Source organism: Canis lupus, chromosome 2, assembly GCF_003254725.2.
Source record: "Canis lupus dingo isolate Sandy chromosome 2, ASM325472v2, whole genome shotgun sequence".
Taxonomy (NCBI): domain Eukaryota; kingdom Metazoa; phylum Chordata; class Mammalia; order Carnivora; family Canidae; genus Canis; species Canis lupus.
In genome coordinates, this window is record NC_064244.1 from 16,586,057 (window position 1) to 16,607,529 (window position 21,473).

At 39.8% G+C, this 21,473-nt stretch overlaps 1 protein-coding gene, 1 long non-coding RNA gene and 1 pseudogene across 2 annotated transcripts in view; 1 reads left to right on the forward strand and 2 right to left on the reverse strand.

The window, feature by feature from the left end:
* The window catches only part of RAB18 (RAB18, member RAS oncogene family), a 39,946-nt gene extending 35,022 nt beyond the window's left edge, over positions 1-4,924 (reverse strand). The window contains exon 1 of the mRNA XM_025470967.3: positions 4,613-4,924. Coding sequence (XP_025326752.1) covers positions 4,613-4,680 — 68 coding nt within the window. The 5' untranslated portion in view covers positions 4,681-4,924. The remainder of the gene's footprint in view (positions 1-4,612) is intronic.
* Positions 4,925-4,955: 31 nt separating this feature from the next.
* Positions 4,956-12,096, forward strand: LOC118353977 (uncharacterized). The gene is made up of 2 exons (XR_004813742.2): positions 4,956-5,440; positions 9,896-12,096. It is a non-coding gene; the product is annotated as an uncharacterized LOC118353977 (long non-coding RNA).
* Positions 10,077-10,186, reverse strand: LOC112674610 (small nucleolar RNA U3; annotated as a pseudogene).
* Positions 12,097-21,473: the final 9,377 nt, after the last annotated feature.

The window sequence follows — 21,473 nt, forward strand, 5'->3', positions numbered from 1 at the left end:
ATACTCCACTCTGAATTCAAGTATAAACAGAAAGCTGCAGACTGATAAACAGAAAGCGTAGACTGACCAAACAATAGACAGCCAGAGTAAGTATAATCTGGCAAATGCTAGGCAGGGTGAATGAAAAAAGTAGGCAATAGGGAGCTCCCAAAAGCTTTTTTTAAAAAAGATTTCTTAAAAAATAAAAAGTTAAAAAAATAAAGAAAGAAAGAATTCTTGACAAAAACTGCTCATTTTAATGCCAGCAAAAAATGCCAGCAAGAAAATTAACAAAAGACAACTGCCATGGTTATGGTGAAAGATAAGAAGGACTAAACCTAAGAAATGGTAAAGAAACTAGAAAGAGATGAGAGATGAAATAATAGCAAAAGACACATATGAGTACTCTAAGATTTCATATCTCCCAGAATTATTTATTTATTATAAGGCAGAAGGGTCAGTTATTAGAAGCTATTCAAAAATACAATCTAAGTTTCTGTTAAAGCCCTAAATTTATAAAATTAATCCATCTTCCTTCACATTATCTCCCACAATAGGACAAAAGACTGTTCTATCGACCTGTATGCATTAATAAAATCAAGGAAATAGCTATCAGACGTCTGACATGAAAAAAAAAAAAAAGTATGAATTTTTGTTGCTAGAGGTTTTTTTTTTTTTTGTCCAGAGTATACTGCAACACATAATGGCCTTTTGGTATTCAAAAGCCGGTGTCTGGGACACCTGGGTGGCTCAGTGGTTGAGTATCTGCCTTCCTAGAGTTCCACATTGGGCTCCCTGCATGGAGCCTGCTTCTCCCTCTGCCTATGTCTCTGCCTCTCTCTGTCTCTCATGAATAAATAAATAAAATCTTAAAAAAAAAAAAAAAAAGCTGGTGTCATTAATTGTATTGAAGGGTTAACTCTCCCTTTCTTGTGTTTTCAATGAAACCAGCATCATAGAAGTAAAATAGATTTTCTACTTAACATTGAACCCTCTTGATTATAACTTTGCTTACTTCCAACATGAGTTAGGTGACTGCACTAACAAGAGTCTTAAGATTGCACTTGTAAAAATGTTCTCCCCAACATTAAGTTTTTAAATTCATAAAAGTGAAGATTTCGCTAAAAATTTAGTTACTCGTATTTTAAGAATGGAAAAGGTATATATCCATGCTCAGTTACTACAAAGACTCAGTTACAAAAACAAAAGAAACTTGCAGAGTACTAGTAGTAGTAAAAATACCAGAATAATAAAATAACAATGGTATTGGCTATTATTTATTGGACAGTAACAATGTGCCAGACGTTTGAACCAGCGGTTCTTCTTACATAATTGCTAATCCTTACAATAACCCTTGTCATTAAAGGTACTTTGTCAGAAAGCCAGGGAACTGATATGGTACAAAACAACAAATTTTAATACCAGCTCTGAATATAAGCAGGTCATGGCAAGGGATACATTGTTAGCTGGAAATCTATTCTAAACTCTATGTTATGCTTCTTCCTAGGCAGAGTCTACTTCTCTATTAGACTTTTTAAAGACTCCACAACCAGAAAATGATTAAGAACCAATGCTATTTACGCGTTCATATTTTCAAAGTTAGAGGAGAAAAATACTCTCCATGCAGAGCTATAGATGGAAGGAGTAACTACCAGTTAGAGGAAATAAAATTTGTAATAAACAGTGCGATCATAACTAGTCTGCATTTCTTAATTTACAAATGAAGTTGGCCAAAAAGGATAGGGATACAGAGACATAGGAGGGACAGCAATTTAGGTAACAGAAGGTCTCTATAACCTTCCAGTTTCTTTTTTTTTTTTTTAAGATTTTATTTATTTATTCATGAGAGACCCACACAGAGAGAGGCAGAGACACAGGCAGAGAGAGAAGCAGGCTCCATGCAGGGAGCCTGATGTGGGACTCGATCCAGGGACTCCAGGATCATGCCCTGAACCAAAGGCAGACGCTCAACCACCGAGCCACCCGGGCGTCCCAACCTTCCAGTTTCTGAAACACTTTGCTAGTTCTTTACTTCACCATGGCTCAAAGCATCTTATACATTTAACATTAGATAAGGTTTGAGGGATTTCTATTCCAACCTCATTTTTCAAACGAAGAAATGAAGGCCTAGAGCATTCAAGTATCACACAGGTCACATAAGTGGCAGCACCAGTTTCATAATCCGGATCTCCTGTCTGCTACCACACACGCTGATCACACTCCAACAGTCTGAAATAAACTGGAAAAATAACCTACTAATAAGATATCCTTTGTCGGGCAGCCTCGGTGGCGCAGGGGTTTAGCGCCGCCTGCAGCCCATGGCGTGATCCTGGAGACCAGGGATCGAGTCCCACTCAGGCTCCCAGCATGGAGACTGCTTTTCCCTCTGCCTGTGTCTCTGCCTCTCTCTCTCTCTCTCTCTCTCTCTGTATCTTTCATGAGTAAATAAAATAAAATCGTAAAAAAAAAAAAAAATATCCGGGGATCCCTGGGTGGCTCAGCGGTTGAGCGTCTGCCTTGGACTAGGGGCGTGACCCTGGAGTCCTGGGATCGAGTCCCACGTCGGGCTCCCTGCAGGGAGCCTGCTTCTCCCTCTGCCTGTGTCCCTGCCTCTCTCTCTCTCTCTCATGAATAAATAAAATATTTAAAATAAATAAATAAATAAATATCCTTTGTCGTGCAACAATACAAATGATATTTCACTTCCATTAACTCTAGATCTGTAAAGAAATATAAACTTATTGGTCAGAACAATTCTTAAAGACTATATCCACGACAAATGTTTTTGTACTAACTTAAAAAGCACAGGCTTCTATCTTAGTAGAGTCATTTGTTCTCCGGGTACCCAGAAAGAATAAGTATTCAAGATTGTTTTCCATAGCACAGCACAAGCACCAATAATGCAATATCTAGCTAGAAAAATAAGCCAACTTTCTCCCTGAACACAACCCTTTCTTGAAAGAGGTAAAGGTGTTAAAATTTGGCAGTGAGCAGCTGAAAATTCATTAAGTACTGAGAAAAGTTTGGAGCAGATTAGATCCAAACATGTTTGTCTGAGGGGAGGGAACTAAGGAATCCAATAAACCACTTAGCAGATCTTAGGCTAGAGGAAGAACCTCAATTATGTAAACATTCTATTAACCTTCCAGAAAATTTTAACACAACTTAACCAGTCATCCACCAGATACATTTAGGAAAATGTTGCCTACCAAAAACTGTATTGGGTTGAACTATATGAAATGACAGTCAACCCATTCTTGACTTCAGAATCAGCAATTTCATATGCCTTAACCTACATGAGTCACATCTCAAGAAAAAAAAAAAAGATCACAGGGCTATAGAAGTCCTATTAAGACAATGTTCAATATAGCAACTTTTTAATCCCAAATATAATAGATGGTGATCGTGAAAATCACTCAGTCCTTTAAATAATGCACACACACACTCCCCACACTACTATACTAGCCCACAGTGTTTCATTAATCTATTCCTTGTTATGTACAAATCTTTCACTCCAAAATACGCTGTCCTTAATATATTTAAATGAGAAAAATTGGAAATATATTGTCATACTTTGAAAATATATAAAATCGCAAAAAGAACGTATTACAGAATAAAATCTGAAATCCTTACGCATCTAAAAAAGTAAAACTTGATGAAGTGATCTGAACTTCTGGAATTGAATACTGTTTACAAACCAGGACAGCCTCGACTACTAGGATTAATAATAATAATAATAATAATAATAGCCAGATGGCAAGGGTAACTTTACCTGGAGAACTTTGTTCCAAGGCTTGAGTGAAATCACAACCCGCTTGCAACACCCACTGCTCGCTCGAGCTCCACTGCTCTTACCTGATCTCAACTCGAACTCCTGCCAATTATAATTTTCCCTCAAGAAAAAGCCAAGAAAAGAAACAGCATACTAATTTGTTCCTTGACCTCTCTGCTGTGGCAGAATGCGGAGTGAAACAATTACCCTTTATTCTCAACGGTGGTCCCAGCTTAAACTCACAGCATCTTGGACTACAGTGAATTACTCCAGTAGTCAGAAGGCCAAAGCGTTCTTTCACAAGCTGACTCCGAAAAACACGGGGGGTGGGGCACCCAAGTAGGCCAGGAATGTGACCTAGGGCGTCACGAAACTTCCTGTGTGGAACACTACGTATTCAGAGAAAGCCTGACAGAAATCAAAGGACTGAAGTTTCAACTCCAATCGCGGGATTGACGGCGAGCCTGAACCCCCCGGCCGGGTCCAGACTCGGGCCCACACCCGCCCGCCGCGCCCGAGGCTGCTCGGCAGCGAACCCGCCGGCCGAGCCGGGCGGCGGCCCTCAGAACTGTTCTTTATCTGGTACAACAGGAGGGGAAACGTATCCAGACGAGTCCGGACTGCCAGAGGCCCACACCGAGGCGGGCGCGGCGGGGGGCGGGGGGCCGGGCCGGGCCGCGCCGGGGCCGCGGGGCCGCGGGGCCGCGGGGCCGCGCCGCCGACAGGCCTGGGAGCACGCGCGGAGCCCGCCCCCCGGCCCGCACCGGCCGCTGCCTTTACCGTTCCCGAGCGGCCCAGCACACAGCCGCCACGGCGGCAGAAAGCCCGCTGCCCTCGTCACCGCCCGCAGACCCGCCTCACCTGGACTTGCCCACGCCACTCTCGCCGATGATGAGGATCTTCAGGGTAGTCAGCACGTCCTCGTCCATCCTGACCCTGCTCCGCTCTGAGCCCAGCCGGCCACCCGGGTCCGGTTCTCAACCCTTCCCCACCGGGAGCGGTGCCCGCGCATGCGCAGCGCTGCGCATCTGCCACCTTCCTTCCTACCCGGGCTATTTAGGTTGCACAAGCGCCGGTCTTCCCAGTTCCGCCTTGAGGAAGCGCTGCGTCTGCGCAAACTCAGAGTCTCCCGCGTCTTTCCGGAGTGATTAATCAGCCTTTGCGCAAGCGCAGATGCGAAGCCCCGCGTGTCATGTCACCCTCCTTTTGTAGGCTGTCGCTCCTCCCCGGCCCGAACCTAAACTTCCTTCGCTGGCTGGTGTTACGTGGGAAAGGACTGAGCTGGCCGAGCGGGGCGCTTTGATTTCAGCAGCTAGCTCGTAACAGCTGCAATATACTTCTGTTACTCCATATCGTATCATCACCATAAACGTGTACACTTTAGCTAAACATGCAAAGTTTTATTTCCTCAACCACCAGTGCCCAGTGATATAGGAAAAGAAGCCCTAATTCATCTGGTTATTTAAAGCGTTGTCTCTTACCCATCAAGAAGCCACAAAGGAAGAAAAACTTACTTTCGGGAACAGTGATTAAATGGATATGCTATTCAAATACTTGCATTAAGCTCATTTTCACTACTGACTACAATGTTCTAGATATTTCATGTTGATTATGATCCTTTCAGTTCAAAAATCCAAGTAAACATTCTGATATTTGAACATAGAGTGGAGAGGATAGCAACAATTCAAGGTAGGCCATGGATTTTATTATTTTATGACATATTAAATAAATAGCTGATATTTAGAGCAAATGATAAAAAGACCATGATGTCAATAGCCAACAACTTCAATTACCAAAAACCAGGAAGAGAAAAGCTAACAAAGGATCTCAAAAGAAAATATAGTGTTAGAGGTACTTTTTTATTATAAAGTTAGTTGTGAGTTATTAATCAGTGTAGTCTGAGAATCTAAAACCTAGATAAACCTGGTATAGATAGATTTCTTTGTCTGTACTACCTTTGCCAAGTATGGGTTTGCTGGCTTTATAAAAATGAATTAGAGAATGGTCTGCATTCTATTATCTAGAGGAGTGTGGAGAACCGACTCAAATTCAATTTAAACTTAAGTCTTCCTTAAATATTTGGTAGAATTCACCTGTGAAACCATCTAGGCCTGGTGCTTTATTTTTGAGAAGGTTATTTAATATTGATTTAATTTATTTAGATATTGGGTGGAATTAGTCTTACTTCCTCTTTACCTATTTGGTAGAATTTCACCAGTAAAACTATTTGAGGTTGGAGAATTTCAAAAGAATTTTAACCAAGAATTAATTATTTTAAATAATTACATATATATGTATATATGTAAAACTGTATATATGTACACAGCTATATATAGTTATATCATTATATATTCAGGTTATCTATTTCACCTTTAGTCAGTTTAGGGAGTTTGTGTTTTGTTTTGTTTTGTTTTAAGATTGTATTTATTTATTCATGAGAGACACAGAGAGAGAGAGAGAGAGAGAGGCAGAGACACGGGCAGAGGGAGAAGCAGGCTCCATGCAGGGAGCCCGACGTGGGACTGGATTCTGGGTCCTCAGGATCACACCCTGGGCTGAAGGCAGTGCTAAACCGCTGAGCCCCCCGGGCTGCCCGAGTTTGTGTTTTTTAAGGAATTAAATGAGTCTATTTCACTAAGCTGTTGAATTTATATAAGTAGAGTTATTATCCTTTTAATGTATCCAGTATACATAGTGTTTCCCCCTCTTTGTTTCCCTTGAAAAGAAACAAGGGGACTAAATTTCACACTCACTCTGAGCTTAGAAGCTATGTTTTCCATTTAAGTCACCACCAAAGGACTTCTTCTAGAACTTTCTTTCTGTGCCTCATTGCCCACTTCTGGTACATTGAACTGAGGCCAGGAAATTTTGAAAATAAAAAGAATGATAAATACAGCTGCTTTAGTGGTATTTCAAATCCTAGTCTTCTTTCCCAGGCCATATGCTATTTACTTTTCAGAGTCCTTAAATAGTTGCTCCACACATTTTTTCCAGGTTGTATAACTTCATTCAGTGGGAGAGAAGAAGTGGAGTATATCCATTATTTTTTACCTAAGAGCAGATACTTTGACCAGTTCCTTTTGAGTTTTGGCATTTCTGGCCCTCTGGCACACTCAGGCCAGATCTATTGAGTAACATGTCAAAAGCTCAAACGTCAGCAGATGCCTTTCATTAGTGTATTTAAAACATAACGATTTATTTTATGATATACTATTCACAATCCTTGATACACATAGAGATCATTGTCAGGGCTCATCCCATACTATTCTCAGCCAAGTTGTATTGTCTGTCAAAGGAGTATCTATTTAGGAATAGGCTGCCTGCCTTCACCCACCGATGATGAGCAGCCTAGCACCACCTCAAAATCTCTCACCCTGCTGCTCTCACCTAAGTATGCTTACGTTAAGTATGTCCATAGTTTAGTTCCAGAATGCCAAGAGGTGTTGACAGATACACAATATGGCACACCTGGGCCCCTATCTGACTCTCTTCTACACAGAGGACTCGGGGCTTCCCTATTCTTGGTGCTATGGTATCATTGCCCTATGGGTACCAAGCCAGCTGGCTGGAACCTGCTTCTGGCTTCATTCCTGCCAGCCTCATTTCTTGTATCTTATTCTTTTTATGTTCTGAGATAATTCTTAGAACAACCTGGGTCTGTATCTAATACTCCCACTGTCCCCATTCCAAAGCAAGCTTGTGTCTGTCCTCTTCTTTGAGATCAGGTTCTCTTTATTCATAAACTGAACTGAATCTGTCCACTTTTATTAGTTTTGGTCTTTTATGGGTAGAATATTTTCCCAAGCTTCTATCTATGATACTTTTTATAACTGCTTTCTCCCTTAATGCATTGACTTAGCATTTCATTAAAAAAATAATAATAAGTAATAGTGAGAGCACTGTTTTTTCCTGTTCCCAATTTTAAGGGGAATAGCTATAGAGTTCCACCTATTGTTTGTTATTTCCCATAACTTATCAATGCAATGTATTATATCAATGAATTTTTGCTATATTATTCTATGCTGAGATAAATCTTGATAGATTTTGGCAAATTATTCTGGCAAATTATTCTTTTATACACTGTTCAGTTATATTCTCTGGCACATTATTTATGAGTTTTCATATATAAATATATTCCTCAGTGAGACTGAAGATACATTTCCTGTAAGTCACTTTCACTTAGAGAAATTAATTAGTTAACTATTAAGAGAAAGAGAGAACAAGCACAGTGAAGAGGAGTGGAGAGAGAGAGAATCTCAAGTAGGCTCCACACCCAGCACAGAGTCCGGATGTGGGGGATGATCTTATGACCCTGAGACCACGACCTGAGCCAAAATCAAGAGCTGGAGGCTTAACTGACTGAGCCACTCAGGTGCCCCAATTCTGAATCATTTTAAACACTCAGATCAGAGTAGAGAATAATATAATAATGAACATCCAGTTTTATCAAATATGATAAGCATCATAATTTAAGTGTTTTCCATGGAAAGCATTAAACATTGCAGATTTGAAACAATATGTGTGTGCTCCCACCAGATCCCAACTACAACCCAGTGATAATTACTGTCATAAATTTAGTGTTTATCATGCTCATACATGACATAAGATTTTTACTACCTAGTTATGTATCCTTAAACCTATTTTATAGATTTTTTTTAACTTGATAATTTTATCAAATTACACAGGGACTCAACACAACTTGACATTTTCATTCAGTGTTGTTTTAGAGATTTACTTATGTTGTGAGACATAGCTATAATTCATTTAAAGTGCTGTATTATAAATTCCATAAAACTATGTATTCACCATTCTCTCTCTGATGTTTGCAGCATTTGGCTAGTATATCTTCTTTTCCCTTAAGCTAGACTGAGTTTGCATTTCCTTTACTTGCCAACCAAAGGGTCCTAACTGACACATTCAAGAAACCTCTAAAAGTACCCCATATAGACCTCTCTTCAAGGTGTCTAAAATCCCAACTATCAACATCAGTCTTGGTTAAAGCATTACTTTTGGAGGGATCTCATAAACTAAAGGTATTTTCTAGGAACCAAAGATGAACTCATGACATTTTGCATAGAACTGGAACCATTGCTACTTTGGTAGCTATCTCTTAAAAAAAGAGAGACACAGAGAGAGAGAGAGAGCCTTAGGTGGAGAATAGTACATAGCTCTCATCTTGTGGGATTATGAAGGAGGAAAGCAAGCCTGAACTGGGTAGTAATTGGGAGAAATTGTGAATTCAGGTTTAGCATAAAAGTACCAGGCTACTAGACCTGAGAAGGTCTAGCAGCTTATCTTACAGGAAGACAATGTTCTCTATGAAAGGCCACAGGGTCTAATCAGACAGACCTGGTTTCTTTTTTTTTTTTTTTTTTTTTTGTTTTGTTTTGTTTGGTTTGGTTTGGTTTGGTTTGGTTTTGGCCAAACTTTTATTTAGTATTCTGTAGTTGCTTAACACACACTTAAATGGTCTTATTGGGGGAGGGGATAGGGGAGGTTCTTGTAGATTCCCAAGGAAATGTCAGAAAGGCAAAATATGGCCAGCATTATCCATTTGCTTTTTTGGATTTACTGGGTGAATAGCACTTTCCTTAAATAAGCATCTGATCTCAGGTTTTTCATTACTGAGAACATTGAGATTTCAGTTTGAAGACACTCTGAAATCCTAAGAGTAGCATACCCCGACCACCCTCTAATAGCTAGCTTGTTTGTATAGGCAGAAAGATTCACCTCTCCATTTTAGAAGGCTAGATGTTTGTGGAAGGTCTTAGAATTGCTTTGCCTCATTTACTGGGAAAAATCAGATATAGGAAGTGGCCTTTAGGGACACTTTTAACTTGAAAAATTACAACACTAGTACACAAGTAAAGTCTTAACACATTTAACATTTGCTTATTGAAAGCAATGTCATAAAGTCAAATAAGATTAAACAGTTTTACTTTTTTCCCTCACAAGAACATAAAAATTATGGAAGGGGAACTTAACAGGAAATTTTAAAAAGGTAACACAATTTTTCCTTTTAGTAGTCCTTGGACAGTTATGACAGAAAAGGTTCCACTTTTTTGTTTGTTTTCTTTGAACGGGGATTTTGGTCCAAAGTTTTGTTTTGTTTTTAATATCTGCTTCTGCCTCCCCCTCGATCAGATCGGCTTCCTCCACTGCCACCACCTCTTGGTGCTCCGCGGCTTGAACTGCTGTAGGAATCACATGGCGGAGGGTACCCCCTTTCCAGAGAAGGGGGAAGCCCTCTTTCTTGTCTGCCAACCCGATCACGACCACTTGAGTAGAGATCACTTCGGCTGCTTGAGTAACTGTCTCGACTTCCACCATATCCGTCACGTGAGCTGCTGTAATCATCATAGTGGGGTACCCTACACGTTCAGAGAAACTTCTCTAGTAACAAACTATAGAAATGATCCCTGAAAGTATAGTCTTCAGACCTGGTTTCAAAGCTTCATTCAGTCACTCACTGTGTGACGAGAGGCAAGCCATTCAAGATTTTAAGCCCTGATTTCTTCATTTGTAAAACAACATGAGTTATACCTACCTTTAAGGGTTAATTATATAACATGATGAATATACAGTGACTGGTGAACAGCAGATCCTCAATAATGATGGCTATTATTATTATTATTATTAATTCAGCCAATCCCATCAGTCAGGACTGCCATCAGAGATAATGATTCCCTAGGGATTTTACTATGGAAGGATGAGTTGAGGATTATTTGCCTGGGGCCCTGTTTCAAAGCTGGAGCTTAAAGTTTATCAAGGGGTACACTTTGCTTTCTAGCAAAGACATCTCTTGGAAGTTTAGAGTTTGGAGCAAATTATACAGTATGACATCCATTCTCCTACCCTCCAAATATTAGATTAGAAGGAACACAGAGAGACAGCTCTTCATGTGACACCCCCCCCCACCCCCGGCATGGTGACAGGTCGCCTCTGATATCTTCTCAAGTCACTGTGCATCCTGTAGTTATTGCATTGTTCAAGTGGTGGAAGCCAGATGCAGTTCCAAGGAAGATCTTCTGGACACAATACTTTCTAGGGGGAGAGAAAAAGCCAGAAAAAGCAAGCACGTGATGACATTGATAGAAAACAGGGACTAATTTTTTTATGTAAGAGAAATCCTCCACAGCCAGGCCAGCTCCTATCTCTCTATACCTTTCCTGAACTAACTTCTCGGATATTCCCTTCTTGACCAACTGCCAGATCCTCTTCTCTGCCTACCGACCCCCTCCTATCACCAGTGCAGCTCATAAGCCCTCAAAAGGTAACTGGTGAGTGACTGGTGAGTGTTGACAGTAAAACTGCCTTTGGAGACACAGGAGGCACTTGTTCATGTGGCTCTGTTAAGGTATACCTGGTGTCCTGAACTGAAAGCAACTAGACAAAGGCATGCTCCTGTGCTGGAATAGACTTCACTTCCCCTGGCAGGGCTTCTAGGGGTCAGATCTCCATCACAGGGATCCCAGGGGATCTGGCCAATGGAAGGAAACTGGGAGATAATGGAGGCGTTTTGTCCATTTCCTATAACTTAAGGATAGTCCCTAGGTTAGAAAAGAAAAGGAAAAAATGCCCTACCTTATGTTTGAAAGGTAGTTAGGGAATCAAGCCTGGGGTAAATTTCAATCACCTTGAGAATGTAATTAGAGTTGCAGATATGTCTAAAAGTGAAAAGGAGGGGAGCTGCTAGGGGAGGTTGAGAAGTTCAACCCTTCAGAAACACCTGGAATTTTAAAGGTATCAATGCTGAACTCTACCCCTCAAGAGGTTCTGATGTAATTGGTAGATGTGACTTGTGGGGGTTTTGTATGTGTGTGTTTGGCTGGTTGGTGGGGTTTTGGGGGTTTGTTTTCGGTGTTATTTTAAATTCTTCAATACTAATGTGCTGCCAGGGATGAGACCCACTCGGGGTAGAGAATTCTATGACTTTAAGTTCTCCCATGTGCTGACACATTATAGTATCAAGTGGTGGTGTTGATGGTTCTAGGAACAATAATTTCACCTGCAGTAGTGTGAACTCTGCTGGGAGAGTCCTCATCACTTATCAGACTAGGTAAAACTTGTAGAACCCAAAGAAAATTAGGGCTTCTTGGGTGATGAGGAGAGAACCCCATCGAGGAAAGACCCACGGGCTCTGAGAACTCCCAGGAACAGGATGCAGAAGGTCTCTTTCCCATCTTGAACCCCTAAACCATGATATTAACACAATGACTACATATTCAGTGATTTGTATGCAAACAACATAAGCAATTGTGCCTCATGTGGTGAACTTCTGATTGTATGCCAGTACAGTAATAAAACTAAGTTACTCACTACCATGCTCTGGGTTAGAGAGCATATGCTGGCATGTACAGACTCTTTGTTATTACAAAATCCTATGCTGGTTGGTAGAGAGAACAAAAAGGCTTCTGGAATGCTTGTAATGTTCTGTGTCTTGTTCTGGATGCTGGTTATATGGGTGTGTTCAGTTTATAAAAATTAATAGATGTATACACTTAGGAATTGTGACCCTTTCCGTATGTATTGGATACTTCAATACAAAGCATTTTTAAAGATAAAAAACTGACTACTGCTTCCATTCAAGATGTGAGTGGGGCTGGCTAGACAATTTTTTTAAAGATTTGATTGATTGATTGATTGATTGATTGATTGATTTGACAGAGAGAGAGAGAGAGAACACAATCAGGGGGAGCAGTAGAGGGAGAGGGAGAAGCAGGCTACCGGCTGAGCAAGGAGACCAAGGAGACCAACGTGGGGCTCGATCCCAGGACTCAACACCATGACCCAAGCCGAAGGCAGACACTTAACTGAGCCATCCAGACACCTCTCGTCAATTCTTCTCAATGGGAAAATAAATGTCATATTGACCTCTTCTGCTTACAGAGCTTGGGAGGAGGAGAATGGAGGTGTGGTGAGGACTAAGGAAAGATAGAAATTGCAAAACCTGCCAGTTCTTCAGGGCTGCACAGGGGTGAGTGTTTGAAGGGATGGCCTTTGGTTTAGCAAAGTGATGAATGCATCTTCCAATAGGTGGTGGTGGACCCCATCCTGAAGAGGGGGTAGAGAACTAATTGCTCTGCCCTGTAAATGATGAAAATCTAATTTAGGGGAGAGCTAAACATGAAGGTATCTAGAGAGTCTGGGAATAGGGGAGGATACCTGAGTGAAAAGATTGATTATGATGTGTGTGATGGCAGATTGAAGCCAGGGGAAAAGATGGCCAGAAAGAATGGCCATTCTGGAAATGCAGTGGCCCAAAGACTTTTAAGAAAAGGGGTATCTAATACTTCATTTCAAATTGTTTATCACCTGTAAGGAAATTGCCCGCCTTTGCTCCAAATCCCCCAGTAACATCTGCTACCCTGCTTACTCTGCTACCCACACACCCTGTAATAATCCAAACCAGCCACATGGAAGGGTAACATAACTTACTGACCCAGAAATAGCATGAGTGATTTGATTATTTTAACTGGCCCAATGGAAAACATGGAATTGAATTTTGTTTTAATAATGATACATGGTGGATGTGGGGCCTATCAAACTCAAAATAGATGGGCAGGCCCGGGTGGCTCAGCGATTTAGTGCCACCTTCGGCCCAGGGTGTGATCCTGGGGACCCGGGATCAAGTCCCACATCGGGATCCCTGCATGGAGCCTGCTTCTCCCTCTGCCTGTGTCTCTGCCTCTCTCTCTCTGTATCTCTCATGAATAAATGGATAAAATCTTAAAATAAAAAAAAAAAACTCAAAATAGAAAAGTGTAACACTCTTGTAAAAAATGACTTGAGCGAATTCTGATACACAGATCATAATTGCTATTTCGCCTTGGAGTGTAAAAGATCAGTGCCTCCCTAGCAGCTCTTATGTGGAATAAAGAATAGTAAAACTTGAGGTCAGAAGATTGGCTACATTTCTTGAGAAAGCCACTTACCATCTCTAAGCTTGTTTGATCATCTATAATACAGAAGAAAATACTCTCATCTAGAAATACTCCAGGATCTCAATGGAAGAGTGTATTTGAATTAAATCCTTCAGCGGATGGCATATGGTAAATAATATTGACTCCTCTCCTTTCAATTCCATAATATTGTATATAGAAGTATTTTGTAGGAATGCCTGGGTGGCTCAGCCGTTGAGCGTCTGCCTTTGGCTTAGGGCGTGATTCTGAAGTCCTGGGATCAGGTCCTGCAACAGGCTTCCTGCATGGAGCCTGCTTCTTTCTCCCTCTGCTTCTGTCTCTGCCTCTCTCTCTCTCTCTCTCATGAATAAATAAATACGATCTTTTAAAAAAATAATAATTTGTAAATTATAAGGCCATAAAAATTATTTGTAAAATTAGTGAGAACTAAAATGTGTTGATTATTTGAGAAGTATGTTCCTTCATTAAGAGCAAATTTCCAGAAGGAAAACAGAATTTTGGGCAGTGAATTAAATTACTGGTTTTAAGTGCAGTGATTTTCAGCAAGAGTGATTTTGCCCACCCCCCACGGGTTATTTGGCACTGCCTGGAGAATGCTATCAACATCTAGAGAGTAGAGGCCAAGGATCCTGCAAAATATCCTTCAGTGCACAAGACAGCTTTCTACAACAACAGCTATCCAGCTCAAGATGTCAATAGCACCGTTGTTGAGAAACCCCATTTTGGTGGTAAGGCCAGTTATTCTGGTTAGTCTTGTTTTCAACTTAATTTATGCCTACGCATGTATTAACATTATTTAACCTTAAAGCATTCCTTCCTTAGCCTGGGAACCCTCATAAAGACTGAGAAAATTCCCCTCTAAAGTGACCCCTATGATTATATGTTCAGGCATATAACTCATGCACTTGTGGTTTTCTTTGTATGTGTGACCAGTTTTTAAAAATATTTTATTTACTTATTTGAGAGAGAGAGAAAGAGCATGAGCGGGGGTGGAGGGTTGGGGGAGTGGAAGGAGAAGCAGACTCCCCACCGAGCAGGGAACCTGATGTGGGAGTCAGTCCCAGGACACTGGGATCATGACCTGAGCCCAAGGCAGACGCTCAACTGACTGAGCCACCCAGGTACCTCTAACCTATACACTTGTATATCAATGCAAAGCTTGTGATCTGCCAGAGAAAAGTGTAGAAAACACTGTCACTACACATTCTTCCCTAAATCCCATTAAAACATGTATTACATTCTGTTAAGTGTTACCATTTTGAAACCTGTACGGTCCTGCCTGTCTCAAGTAATGCTTAGTAAACCAAATTCCACGACATCCAACTTATTTCATGATTCAACAATATGGATGGAACTCTCTCTGGTGGAGCAGGTGATTGCCCTAGAGTAAGAGACCCTCCTCCATCCCAATCCTAAATCTCAGTTTTAGAGATCAGAGTGAAAGAACTCAGAGCTAGAAAAGACAATTGTCCAGAAACCTTTCTGACATTGTGCAATAATTTTCAGAAAGTGTTCTTTTGGCTATGACTCGGCTATGACTCTAACAAAAAGTGGCTGATAACCTGGAGCAGCTGAACTGTCGTCGGACTACTCTGTTTAGTTTCCTCCTGTCCCAATATCTATGCCACTACTTCTGCCATCCTATCACTGGCTCCATAGTAGGCTCTGGAGTTCCAATGGCAAGCCAGAGCCAGGGCAAGGGCAAAGGGTGCTGGCACAGAGTGGGGGAACCAGTAGCAGAGAATTGTTCTAGAGTACAGTAATAATGATTCTAAAATTCACATGTGGTTTTCAAAACATGTCATTTATTTGATCCTTTTAAGAACCCAGTGAGGTAGGCAAGATAAGTAATTTTATCCCTAGGTTATTGATGAAAAAACCCAAATAACAAAAACAAAACAAAACAAAACAAAACAAAAAAAAAAAAAAACACAAGAACCTCAGGAACCCTAGATCAATAAAATTTGAGTACCTTGTTCTAAATCATTCAACTATGAAGTGTCTGGGATCCAGATCCTCTAGCTCTTAATCCAGAGTTCTGTACACTGGAAGTACAGAAAAATATAAACCCTACCCTATAGTCCTTTCCTTCCAGTTACGTTGGCTCGTCTTAGTTGGAAGAGCGCAAAGGAAAACTGAGAATACGATGTGGTTGTAGCAGGGCCTGCAGTCCGCAGAAAAGGGGCAGAAATCTTTCAGCAGAACAAGATCTGAACTTGCTGGTAATTCTCCATACCAAAAGGACCAGCCCTACAAAAATGTTTGAGGAAAGCCTTTATGTTCCCTAAAAAGTCATTTCCATACCATAATCAATCAGACTGGAAGGATTTTTCAAAATTAGTCTTTAATTAAAATAATAAACAATTTTGTTCTTTGCCGAATTTTATGCCGGCACCCTAATGTGAACCATATTACTGCGATTTAATGTGCTTTTTCTTCAGGATGATTATTTTAAAACATATGAAAACAGCTTGTTCCAAATGAGCGAGGTCATGACCTGAATGCAGATACTAACTCCCTGCATTTACTGTCCCTTGAAGGGACCTCTTAGTTCCCTTACTTTCTGTTACTTGAATACTCAAGGTAGTTGTTTGCATATAGAACATACAGATCTTGTTTTCTTTCTGAGAAGGTGGAGTCCCACTTGTTCCAGTTAGAGGAAGACATTTCCATGCGGGCTTTGTGTGTGCATGTGTACAGAGGTAAATCTAGTTTCAATTTGTTTGTTTTTAGGGAAGCTAAAGGTTTCAGTACTATTAGTACTATTTTTAGGGAAGCTAAAGGTTTCAGTTTCAGTTTCAGTACTATTTAATCCAGAACTCTGGATTAAACTTTCAGTACTATTTAAAGTCAGAATTTTTTTTATATATAGCTACAAAAGTATAGCTTGTCTTTCTAACTGTGAAGGACAAAACCAAGAATATAGTGTTCCCACAGCAGTATACAGGCCCTGAATTAAGAATATATACCTTATAACCTCTACACACACAATTCCGTTATACTGTTACTGCTTTTTTGCAACTATAATTTGAAAATTCAGACAGAGCAAAACTCTGAAGGAGTAGATGTGATTCATTCACTTCCTCCAAATGAGAGAAGCTTCAGCTGGATGAAACAAAACTATTGTGTTCTGTATCATTTATTTCTAGGAGAAAACAGGGAGACGCTTATTTTAGGAGTCTCTGTGAACTCTTACAACTTCGGCCCAGATCAAGAGAGGCAAGAAGGTCATTGGATGAAACCAATGCACTTTAGCTCACCTACTCTGTAACATTTCAATCCTATCTTTGAACTGTACAATAATGACTTCTCTTCCTATAATGACTTTTCCTTCCTTTTTTTTTTTTTTTTTTTTATCACACCCTGGGCTGCAGGCGGCGCTAAACCGCTGTGCCACTGGGGCTGCCCTAATTTTTTTTTTTTTTTTTTAAGATTTTATTTATTTGAGATTGTGGAGGGAAAGGAAGAGAGAGAAACAAACTCCACTGAGCAAGGAGCAGGATGCAGGACTCAATCACAGGACCCTGAGAATGTGACCTGAGCCAAAGGCAGACACTTAACCAACTAAGCCACCCAGGTGCCCCAAGGCTCTGCCATCTTGAGAGTGTTTCTGGTTTTAAATCCCAAGGCAGGGCCAGCCACTCTTGCAATGATACTTTAACCCTGCCTGTCCCCACTCCTAAATGATTATTTTCTCATCATCAATCCATTTTTTTAAGATAGCAAAAATTTTATCTCTGTTGGCAAATGCCTGCTTCAGTGAACAATAAGTTTATTGGGACCACGTTAAATCAAACCGAGAATCAATCTCTCCCTCCCTCTCTCTTCTCTCTCTCTCTCCCTCTAACCACACACTCACACACACACACACACACACACACACACACACACACTCTTTATTGTGAAATATTACCACACGTAAAAAGTACATGCATAGTTTAACAAATAGCTAAAAACAGACAAACATACAGTCCTGTATACCAGCACAGCCATCCTGTAGGTCACAAAATAGAAATTTCCTAGCATAGCAGCAACCCATGGAACAGTCCTTCCTACTAAAACTCTGCTTCCCCTCTGAGAGAGCACTGCTTTATCCCAACTGTTAGGCTAATCACTAATCAGGCAAATCCTTTATATTTTTACCATATATGCCTCCACCCATAAATAATATGTGTTGTGTTGCCTACTTTTGAACTTCTTATGTGGAATGATTTGTTTTATCCTAGTTGTTTTCTTTTTTATGATTTTATTTATTATTCACACACACACACAGAGGCAGAGACATAGGCAGAGGGAAAAGTAGGCTCCCTGCAGGAAGTCTGATTTGGGACCAAGAATCAAAGATCAAGTTGATCCAAGGACCCTGGGATCATGACCTGAGCCAAAAGCAGATGCTCAACCACTGAGCCATCCAGGCACACCAATCCTACTTGTTTTCTTAATTTGTTCACAACCTGCGCTTATATTGTATGTAGCTATAATTCATCCAATTCCATTGCTATGTAAGACTCTATTTTGTAAAAATATCACAATTTATTTATCCTTTCTGCCGATGATGACTCTTTGGGCTGTTTCCAGTTTGGGATAATTTTATCAACAGCATGGCTGTGAACATTCTTGTACATATATCTCAGGTATAAGTAGGAGTAGAATCTCTGAGTCATAGGGTAGACATATTGTGAACATTATCCTACAGTGTCAAACCATCTGCCAGTGTAGTTCTACCAATTTAGAGACTCACTTATTCTACCTATGAATTCTCGTAGTTCTACATCTTTGCCAACTCTTGGCATTTGAGACCACAAATGTTTTTCAATCATGTGGCAACTTATGTCTTGCAACCAAATAGTCCAAGGGAAAAAAAAAAGGTTTTGGGGGGTACCATTCTAGTAACTTTTCTGTAAATTCAAAATTATTTATCTGGGCATGTGGGTTAAGCATCTGACTTGGTTTTGGCTCAGAATATGATCTCAGGGTCGTGAGATTCCAGCTCCGAAAGGGCTCTGAGCTTAGAAGGGAGTCTGCTTGAGATCCTCTTTCTCTCTCCCTCTGCTCCTTCCCACTAAAAATAAGTAAATAGATCTTTTCTTTTTTTTAAAGTCTCCATTGCTTAATCCTACACATATGCCTAGATATTTCAAAGATATCAGTCAAGCTAATAAACAATGAAATAAAAAAGCCACCAATTTGATAACACAGAAGCAGTATCTCATAATCTTAATTTACATTTCTCCAATCACTAATGAGAATGAGCATCTTTTCATGTCTATGGGCATTTGAATTTCCCCTTTTATGAAGTGCCTATTTCGAGCCTTTTGCCCATTTTGGGGTTTTCTCTCTTTTTCATATTGTGAAAATTCTTGAAATGCTCTTCATACTAGTCCTCTGTAAGGATATAATTTTTTTTAATTTTTATTTATTTATGATAGTCGCACAGAGAAAGAGAGAGAGAGGCAGAGACATAGGCAGAGGGAGAAGCAGGCTCCATGCACCGGGAGCCCGACATGGGATTCGATCCCGGGTCTCCAGGATCATGCCCTAGGCCAAAGGCAGGCGCCAAACTGCTGCGCCACCCAGGGATCCCTGTAAGGATATAACTGAAATATGTCTTCTCCCACACCATGGCTAGTGTTTTATTTTATGATGTTTTCAAATAAAATTCTTAATTTCAATGTAATGCAACTTATAAATGATTTCTGTAAATCAATTTGTGAAAATTTTAATTTTTGCATTATTGAGTCTTTTAATCTATGCACATGGTGTTTTCATTCATTTAAATCTGTGACCACCTCTTAAGTTTGGTATTTTTCCTAAAAATGTATCCTTTCTATAACTTTAGTCAATTTTATTCCTAGATAATTGACTTCCTCTTATGCTATTGTAAATTGTATGTTTTGAGGAATTTGCTGGTTTATGGAAAGCCAGTTGAAATTTGTCTACTGATTTTATATAGACCTCTCTCATTAAATTTCCTTGCTAACTCTAATATTTTATCTGTATATTATTGTTTTACCAAAAGCACAACTGTGTCACATGTGAATCATACCTGTTTCATTTCTTCCTTTTCAATCATCAAAACTTTATGTCTCTCACTTACTTTATTGTGCTGCCTAGGAGCACTACCAAAATGCTAAATTGAAGATGTGGCATGAACATTTTTGTCTTTTCTTGAACTCCAAGGGAAACTTCAATGACTCACTTGTTACATAAAAATTTTATGGAAGGATTTCTGGTAATCTACAGATAATTTTGCTTTTTTCCACAATCGCTGGGAATTTTCAATCATAAATGATCATGAATTTTATCAAGTACTTTTTCTGAATCTGTCGAGATTATTATAGGATGTATTTCCTTTGTCAATCAATTACACTTACCAATTTTCCTTTTTATAAAATTGAGGTATAAATGACATATAACAATGTACAGTTTCAGGTGTACAAAATAATGATTCACTATTTGTATACCTTGTGAAACAATAAGTCCTGTTAACACCTGTCATCATATATTGTTACAAAATTATGGACTTTCTAATGCTAAATTTACATCTTTCATATAAGCCCCACTTGGTAACATTGGTTATCTCTATTTTTTTACATATTACCCATTATACTTTGCTTGTCATTGTCCTTTCCTGTTTTGTCCTTGTTAGGTTATAGTATCAAAGTTATGCTAGCCTCACAAAATAAGTCTCCCCCTTCTTATTCCTATTATCTGAAAGATTTTATCCAAAGAGCTGTGTTATTCCTTCCTTTAATACTTGGTATACCTTCCAGTGAAGCCACATGAGCCTGACTTTTTGGTTTTTATAGCTATTTGACTACTGATAAAAATTTACTTAATTTTGTTTATTATTTATTTATTTAGTAATTATTAAAGCTTTCTTTTTCTTTTTTTAGTTCATTTTAAGGTTTTTGTTGGTTTTTCTTAAGGACTCGTCCCCTTTAAGTCTCCCCCCCCCCTTTTTTGGTCTGAAGTATTTTGTTTTGTTTTTATTATTAGACTACTTAATTTCTGTAACATCTGAGGTGTGTCTCATTTCCCTTCTTAACTATTAAGGCCTTCCATCTTTTACTGCAATTGGTGTTTACAGAAATTTATAAAATTTATAATGCTTTCTAAAGACTCATTTTGGTCTTTTTCAATTTTCTCTACAATCTGTTGGTATGATACAATCTCTACAAAATTTTGATTATACATTTCATTAATTTTTTTTATTTTCTTATTTCTCCTCGTTTGGATTTATTTTTACATTCTTGTTGTTTTTTTTTTTTTTTTTAATGATAGTCACAGAGAGAGAGAGAGAGGCAGAGACACAGGCAGAGGGAGAAGCAGGCTCCATGCACCGGGAGTCCGACGTGGGATTCGATCCCAGGTCTCCAGGATTACACCCCAGGCCAAAGGCAGGCACCAAACCGCTGCGCCACCAGGGATCCTTGTTCTATTTTCTTTGATGGAGACTTATCTCATTGATTTTCAGGATTTCTTTTTCTCCATTATATATTTTTTAAAGATTTTATTTATTTATTCGTGAGAGACAGAGAGAGAGGCAGAGAGACTCAGGCAGAGGGAGAATCAGGCCCCATGCAGGGAGCCTGACATGGGACTTGATCCCGAGTCTCCAGGATCACATCCCGGGCCAAAGGTGGCACTAAACTGCTGAGCCACCCAGGCTGCCCTCTTCCCTATTATATTCAGTAAGCTCCTGTATTTCCTTATAAGACAACTTTAGCTGTGTCGCATAATCTCAATGCCCCATGTGAACTCTCGTTTCAGTTTAGAACCCAAGGAGCCTATCCACA